At 37.6% G+C, this 8786-nt stretch overlaps 1 protein-coding gene across 1 annotated transcript; it reads left to right on the top strand.

Annotated features, from left to right (window-relative positions):
• The first annotated feature begins 2450 nt into the window (after window positions 1–2450).
• Window positions 2451–5550, top strand: LOC148909966 (uncharacterized). Its single transcript, XM_089032884.1, has one exon. The coding sequence runs from the start codon at window positions 2674–2676 to the stop codon at window positions 5107–5109; it is 2436 nt and encodes an 811-aa protein (XP_088889010.1). The 5' UTR covers window positions 2451–2673; the 3' UTR covers window positions 5110–5550.
• The last annotated feature ends 3236 nt before the right edge of the window (window positions 5551–8786 follow it).

Below are 8786 nucleotides of genomic sequence, written 5' to 3'. Positions count from 1 at the left end.
TGACTACAATGTAGATAAATGAAGAAAAATTCCAAAGTCACGAGTAAATTACTATTTTGAGCATCTTTTCCTTTTACTGTTTGGAAACGAAGCTTTCTGGACTAAGTTGAAAGGCGTCTTTATAAAGAACAACCATGCTACTTTTCAGAAAAATATAAATTTACATGATTTTATATGATTAAATGTTCCCCATTTTAGAAAAACTATTGCTTTTTCTAACCATTTCTTGGAGCCGCCATTTTGGTTTGCATACCGAGCTGGGAATGGGCCCGAAATAGTCAAATTCCCCATCCAGGGGAGAGAGGGGATATAAAACCCCATTGGTTTTGAAGCTTTTAAAATCTTCGTCTTACCTCCCCAAGCGAAAAAATGGCACAATTTCAAAATGGCGGACGAAAACCTTCGATTCCCTCTATGTTTGATTTCAAATTGCTCATAAAATACAGATAATATTGATGATTCTACGAGCATGGTTCAATCATTTGATACCTCTTCTATTATAAAATGAGCAAAGATATTCCTTTTTGGAAGTTTTAGACAGGTAATTTTGATTTGAAAAAGGTTATGCACACCACAATGTTTGAGTGATCGTTTACTAACAAATAAAAGTTCTGCTCTATTAAAATGTTAAATATTCTTCAATATCTTCATGTTTATTTGAGTTTTAGGCGGGAAAACCTTGCAACGCGCGTCAATTTGCAAACAGAGCCTCAAATTTCTCTTCAATTCTATCGGTTTAGTCGAGGCAAAGGGATCTCCTACGAGACAGTCTGTTGAAGTCATACCCTTATTACAAGTAATTACTTGTGTTTAAACAGCTTCCGTAGAAGCTATATCAATTCTTTTCAAACTTATTTTTGTTTGAGGGGGATTAATTTAGTTGAAGACCTAAGTTTAGTTTGCATACAGCTTCTTTAGAAGCTATATGGTTTATGCAATTTACTTTTCTTCAAGGATAATTAATTCACTTGAACAATATTTAAGTTCAATATGTCTGTAAAAGTAGAATGTGCCTGGGCTAGAGTGTGCATTCGAGAAACCAAGAGCCTGTGTTCTATAAAAAAGGCCTTTAATGAGGGAAAGGCAAAGTTTGGGGCAAGGGTTTTGCATGAAAGGTATCAACTTTACAGTGAACATTTCAGTGGCCATGCAAAATTTAACCTAACGCAGTACGAATTTAACCGTGTTGCGAGGAAAATAGATGAGCAAATTGCTAACTGGAGAAACAAAAAAGACAAGGAGCTGTATTTGTCTCAATTTTCGATGACAAACTGGTCTGATCAGGGAAAGATGATGACCAGCGAAACACGAAAAGCACACTCGATAACATATTGCAAGGCTTGCCAACTCTATAACTCACAGTATCAAGCAGCGTATCCTTTGAAAAAAATGTCCATGTTAGGTAAAAGGGGCCCGCTTACCAGTATTGCCACAGATTCTAAAAAACATACACTGCTTTCTGAAGGGTTAAAGGCAACAAAAAAACAGCTGAAGTCTGTTGGACAAACAATTTATTCGACATACAATGAAAAATGTAAAGAAAACTTTGGAAAGACACTAAGGGAAATACTAGTTCTTGTCCCAGATGCTGGTCTTCAGAGAAAACTTTCCCCTGTGGAAAAGAAAAAAGAAAAAAGGAATAAGCTTCGACAGACCAAGAGAGATGTTGAAAACAGGGTTTTAATGGAGAATGACACTGGTGTGCACCTAAATTTAAGGGAATCCTACAATGCAAGACAACAACGCCGATTAGCACAGTCATTTGAAACACCAGAACAGGCACAAGAAAGGGCAAGTACAACACCCCCTAAAATAAAAGAGAGGTCCCACATTCCTGCACTAGAAAACATTACAGGTGATATCGATCAGCTTTTGATAGACATCAACTCATGGCCGCATGAACAAGTAAACTGGTCTGAAAAGGCTAGGGTGTACAAGATACGGTACAAAGGGCAAGACTCCACTCCTCCAAATGGTGGTCAAATATTGAAGACCTTACTGCAGAAAACTCAAGGTGTTAACCTGGCAAATTTTGATAAGCCTGAAAATAAGGATGGTCCAAAAGGTATTTAAAATCTATATATCATTGATTTTGAATTGTCATCAATGTAGTTGGGATGCCTGTGGTAAATATATTTAAATACCGGTAAGCTCCAGTACAATAAGTTTGTTCTATTAGGGAATGGGAAATTCAAACGTTGATGAGGGAATGGATAAAACAAATATGAACTTTGTTTTTCTATTATTGCATGTGCAGGTTTTTTTTACTATCTTAAACAATAATAATGTGTGCTTAGTTATATGATGTACTGTGAGTTGAAATATAGTAATTTCTTTTATATGTGGCTTACAGAATTTCGAGTAAGACGAGCACTGAAGAAGCAGGCAGGAGGTGAGATATCAGTTCCAGTTCCTCGCACCAATGAGAACATCCGGGCATCCATCAAGCAACTAATTGAGGATGGGACATATGATGTTGGAGTCCCAGTGGTACAAACCGAAATAGTTAAGTTAGCTATTAGTAATGAGGGTGAAGTTATCCAAAAAAAGACTAATGTCTCTGCAAGAAAAATCCCCCTACAGCAAATTAGATCTGAAGCACTCGTTAGAAACAAGGATCTACTCAGAATCAAAGATGACAGTTCATATGACAAATTAACCAGAGAAGAAATAATGAGTGAGCTGAAAAGAATTAACGAAACAACTGGAGATGACACTGAAGAAATGAGAAGTCGCTTAAAGAAATTGCAGCGCCAAAGACATTGGCTAACATGGCATGACCACTCAACAGTGGCAAATCATGGGCATATGCTGTTCTGCGTAAGAGAACTGTATGACAATGCAATTCATTTAAGCACAGAAGAGTTTGCTACTAAGACAGGCCGAAGTATAGACATCCAAGCCACAATTGAAGAGCCACAGCTGTATATACTGGGTCCCAGTAGATCAACAGTAGAGGACCAAATGCAGTTTGTGCCTACAAGACAGGAAGACTTAAAGAAATTGAAAGACAATATCACAACTGAATCTGGAATAGGAATAAAGGATGTCATGAGATTCATGAATGGGGACAATCCAGCAGCAGAAATGGAAGATGGAACTCAACATGGGGGCCACTATGGATGTCCAGGTTGTGATGGTGATATTAATTTTAGCTGTGATATGGAATACTCCTTCCAGAGGAAATATAAAACGTTAGAAGAGAAAAAGAATTTGATTACTGCTGGTCCTGCTGGGAGAAAGAATTCACTGCATCCATTCAAGGACTTGAAAGTCAATGAACTCAAAGCTGAGCTTAGAGCTAGGGGTATGTCTGATGAAGGGAAAAAGAATGAGCTACAGAAAGAGCTAGCAGAAGTACTAGGTGGAACAACTAGACTGCCTGCATTGCTACACCATAATGCCTCAGTTCAAGATCTCAATCTGGAAATGTATGAAGTGCTGTGCTTTGAACCATTACATTGTTTGATGAACCACATCAAAAACATCTTGCAAGAACTGCCTCATCACATAACAGACATTGACACATTGATCAAGCTTAAGGAAATCCTTTCTGTACAGCTAGGTAAAGAGAAACTTAGAGGTGTGAACTACAGAAAGACACTTCTTTATGTGACAATTGCCCTTTACCCACTGGCCAACCGGGAAGTTAAACTTCTACTTGTAACTTTCTGTGAAATGGCTGAGATCTATTATAGCCAGGATGAGAAGAGATGCCCCAAGATGATCCTACGCCTCCACAACCTTTGTTGGAGGCATGCTATTCAATGCCGAAGAGTACTGACTCCTCCAAAGTCCCTGAGCTACAGAAAACTTTTTGGATTGTACTTCCACAGCTGCATCACACACTCCTCACAGCTTCTTAGAATAACATCCCACAGGTCCATTAATGCTGAAATGTTTGAAAGATTTTTCGAGAAGATATCAGATATCACTTCCAAGACTTGGAGCAGGAGAATACAAGATCTGCCAAAGAATGCCATTCTTCATGTCAAACAAGATCCATCCAAACCTGGTCTAAACTATGTTCTCAAAGAAGAAAGGGAGATCAGCAAACTAGCTAAGTCTCTTCCAAGGATGGGAAATACCTTTGTGCCCACAACTGATCTGATGAAATATGCAGGGGACTGGGAGGCACACCTGAAGCTCATTGCAGACTATTTGGAGCCAGGAGAAGGAGTATGGTGGAAAGAAGTTGTTGGTGGAATAGAATTCCTTGATGGTCATGATGAAACAAGCTTCAGAGAAGAGGGACCACAGCTTCATCATTTTCGATCAAGTACAATAAAGAAGGAGCAACAACATCTAGACACTTCCTGGAACAAATGCCTAGAGAGCAAGGTCAAGATTCCAGCAACAAAGCTGAGAGATGCCAAGGGTAAGTGGCATGTCCCTGAAACGTGCTATTGCTCTGGAACTGTGCCTGATGATGAGGATGACAATGCCATTTCTACAGAGCAAATGATTCAGCTAATAACAGAAGACAGTGATGTTGGTAATGCCTTGGCTGATGATGAGGACAACATGGATGGAGAAGCCTTTACAACTACATGTGACATAGAATCAGAAGAAGAACAAATGGCTGCACATCAAGAGATGACTGAAGAAATGCATGGAAGTGTCTTGGGTGATGACAAGACCAGAGGGACAGAGAATGTATTGACTGCTGTAAATAAAACACCAACAACTGCTGAAGAAGGAAACAAACTACATGGTAAAAGGCCATACTCATTTCCTGAGGTCAATGAATGTACACCAGAAACCAAAAAGAAAAAGAATTCAGATGAAACAAACAATCAACAACTCAACTCCAAGACAGCAAAAGCCTTATGTACAGTGCTAGGCCCCTGTGAGGAAGTTTTGAAGTATGACAAACTAAGAGAGAATTTAAGACATAATTCCAAATCAAGGTTTCACATTGAAAGATATGAAACTCACCTTGTGAAAATCCAAATTGCAGTTCTCAAAGCTTTCAAACATCTGAGCTCATTCCTTGACGATGCTGAAGAGCCTGTAGTACAAGTAGATGAGTTCAAAACAAAGAAAGTACAATTAAAAACAGCTTCAGAACTTCTTAAATTATGGAAAATAACTGTACACTTCCAATAGGTAGTATGATGTTTACATGTCTCAAGAAATATAAAAGGGCCATTATATGTATACATCATGTATATTAAATTAATAATTTTTTTGTATGAGATTAATAAGATAGTATTTCTAGATGAAGCTGCTGTTAGAACTATTCACACCAATGACTAAATACAGATGTTAAGAAGCATTCACAAACACAACTACCTACTGCAGTGAATATGTTTGAAAACAACTTTGTATATAGAGAAAGCATCCATTACTGCTATTTTTGTATTTAATTGTATAAATATTTAAATAACTTTGTATATAGATGAAGCATGTATTGTTATTTTTGCATTCGAGTGTATAATATTTTAAATAACTTTGTATATAGATGAAACATGATTTGCTATTTTCACATTTTTAAACGATTTTGTATATACATCAAGCATGTATTATTAATTTTTTACATACTTTTGAGGGCACAAAAAATTTCTAAATAAATTATTTATTTATAAAGTTAGAATCATCATGTTATGGGTTGTATATAGGGAATAATCCAGCTATAGATTGGGACATCAAACTAAAACAAAGATCAATTAAATTGATAATGTACGAAACTTACCATGAGAAACGACAACTTTTGTCCACCAATTATGATGACAAGCTAATGTATTATAAGCCTATCAAATAGCTTATAAATACACCCAGCAATATTACATTGTCTGGAAGCAAATACAAAATTAGTGTTGTAGCAAATTTCTGGAGGCAATCACTGATAAAAATACAACGCAACAACAATTCCTAGGTTAGAAGAACTCGGTATTGTGACCTGTTTCATCCGCAAAACATATAAGATTTATAAGTTCAACTTGTAAACAAGCAGCAAAAAAACCCGGGCAAAAAAAAAAACAATGGAAAATTTGAAAAACATTCTTACAAAGCTTGGTGAATAAGATTTGCATCGCTTTGGATAAGCCTTATTGTGTTTAACCTTCAACGGCTCTAATGTTTCTCAAGTCGACTTGTAGCAGAGTCAAACAAAAATGCAAACTTCGTGATAATACGGTTTCATTACCGTTGCGTTCGAATCTTTAAAATTTTAATTGACCTTAAAAGGTCAAGTTAAAACAACAACTTGGTATCACTCACCTTCATTCATCATATCTCATGAACTTCTGTTGTTCCCATCTTCAAACATACAAACTCAGCTTTGTACAACCAAGAAAGAAAAATACCTTTCATAGCAAACAACGCTTCGAATCTCATTTTGAATCTTCGGCCGCGTGTATCCCTAAGCATCCGCCATCTTGGATTTGCCAGCAAAGGAAAAAGCTTCGCGGGGGATATTTTGAAACTATTTACCAGGCCTTAATACACCTGAGCAAGGTTCAAATTTGAATAACCCTTTGAAATGTCCTCGCTTGAGCGCTTTGTGTTTGACCAGTGAAACGATGTATGTAAAATGGTGAATGAGGAACACACGTTAGACGATAACCAATGCGCGCGCACTTTTCCGATTTGGATTGAGTTTTTGAGGAGCTTAGCTTAATTCTCGACGATTTCTCAACTAAAGCGAATTCTAAGCGAATTAAAGTATTCTATCTTTGCAAAAAAACTTCAAGTGATTGTCGGCTTTGATGAATTTCAATTTGACGTGTTTATCTTTCCTCCGCACAGAATCCTACGAAGGACCGTCTTTTCGTGGCACAAAACTTTTTATCTTGAAAAATCGATATTTCTTTAATATCTTGTACCCCATTCACGCCTAAACGTGTTTAGTTAAACTATGTTTTCATTAGGAAAAATATTGAGAAACTAGAAACCTACAATATAATGAAACTTTGTAAAATATTGTCAGAGCAAGACAAAGGATAGTTTACATGCATTATTTCACCAAATATTGTGCAGTGTTCGTAGATAGTTTTCCAAACCTCTTTAGTTAAACCACTTTAAAACATGTTTAAGCCTTGGTGTGAATGGGGTATTGGTTTTTGTAGTCACGATTTTAATAAAACGCTGTCATATAATAGGTAACAAAGCACTGAACATTCATATTACACAATATAAAAAAGATTGACCTCGGGAAACTCAAGATTTTAATTTTTTTTCAATGGCAAAAATGGCCCGTTTTGTGGCTGACGTCGCTGCTGTGGTAACTATTCACGTGATTGTTTTCACGATGGTTAATATGGTTAGCGTATCAGATATCAAGATATAGATCTTTATTTGCTATAAAATAATTTCTAGTTCTATTACTCTAAAGCCCGAAACTATTATATATTAAGCAACCTTATTAAGGCATATCGGCGTTGTCCACAACGAGTAAAGAAATATAATATTCCAAACCACTTGCAATTTTTATCTTTCTAGAATATTACAAAACTAATAGAGTATGACATAACTATTTATGAGTTGTGAGTCGAAATTTTCTTGCTAACGAAAAAATTTAAGAGTCTTAAAAAATAGATCGTATTTTTTAACAGCGTTCATCATCTCAGTTAATTCATTTCTCAAAGTCGTTAGATTGTATTTTTTGCCGTTGATTTTCACTACGTTCATGTTCTTTTCAAGCTTTTCGCAAATCGCTCCTCTACGTCCCGGACAAATGCGCAAATATTCTTCAAGGAATTCGTTCTCTTGGTCGTCTTTTGTTTCTGATCCACTCCTGCTCGATTTTGTACTACGAGTCATGTGTACGGCATCTTCTATTTCTTCAAGGTTATTAGAAGTTGAATCCAATTTGATTTGAACAGGATGTTCAGCTTTGTTCAACGGTACCAAGCGACGACCAGGCCGTTCCCTTCGTCGATTATTTGACTTTTTAGACGAGGAAGGTGGCGGTAGAGGGTAGTGACAAAATACGTCGTCCGCATCACCATCGCTATAGGTAAATGGTGATGAAGATGACGCGGGGGACTGAGATATAGGAGAATCTAAGGAAGATAGAGTTGAATCCGATAGAGTCAATGAATGGTGAGATAAATGTGATGGGGTATGGGGAGAGAAGGAAAACTCGAGGGATTTGGATGAATGAATGGGAGTGGAAAACATAGATTGCTTGCCCCAGTTTGATGGTACGGACTGAGATAAGCTTTGCCATTGTTCGCCGTTTGACGATGTTGATGATGTTGATGACAACAGTTGACTTCGAATGGGGTTTAACTTTGGCAACGAGCCCGGCTTCTTTGATGTGGGTGTTGGTGGAACAACGATTAAAGCTGGTTCTCCCTGTGGTAACGACAGTGGGGGCAGTTTTCCATGTCTCTTGCGTTCACGCGTTTTAGCATCGAATGTAAATCCGGCCTTAGCTATGGGTGATACTGCCCAATTTTGAGGTAAGAGAGCAGCGTTGGGTGTCAAAGGCGGAGCAGGAGAATATAGTGATGATGATGTTACCAATGTATCTTTAATGGGAGGTAAACATGGCGAACGAACCGACGTTCTTTCCCATGATGTGGTAGCGGGTTGAGCATGTGTTCTGTCGACGTGAGTTTGTGAAGAACAACGCCTTTCTTCAAATCCTGACACTTCACTTTTAGCCAAGATTTCGCGACCTTTTTTCGGATATATTTGCTTAAAGTCATCAACGGGGATGGCACAGTCTAAAGACGACGTTTTCCTAGACCTTGCTGGTTTTGAAGTGCCATGTCTTCTTGATTGGCGTCGAGTCTTACTACAACCTGTTTTATGATCAGTGGATTCTTTGACCTCGT

Source organism: Actinia tenebrosa, unplaced genomic scaffold, assembly GCF_029948245.1.
Source record: "Actinia tenebrosa isolate PJP-AT-01 unplaced genomic scaffold, QUT_ActTen_1.0 PGA_scaffold1__47_contigs__length_23844297, whole genome shotgun sequence".
Lineage (NCBI taxonomy): Eukaryota > Metazoa > Cnidaria > Anthozoa > Actiniaria > Actiniidae > Actinia > Actinia tenebrosa.
The sequence above is the reverse complement of the archived record's forward strand: the minus strand, read 5'-3'. Positions and strand labels throughout refer to the sequence as shown.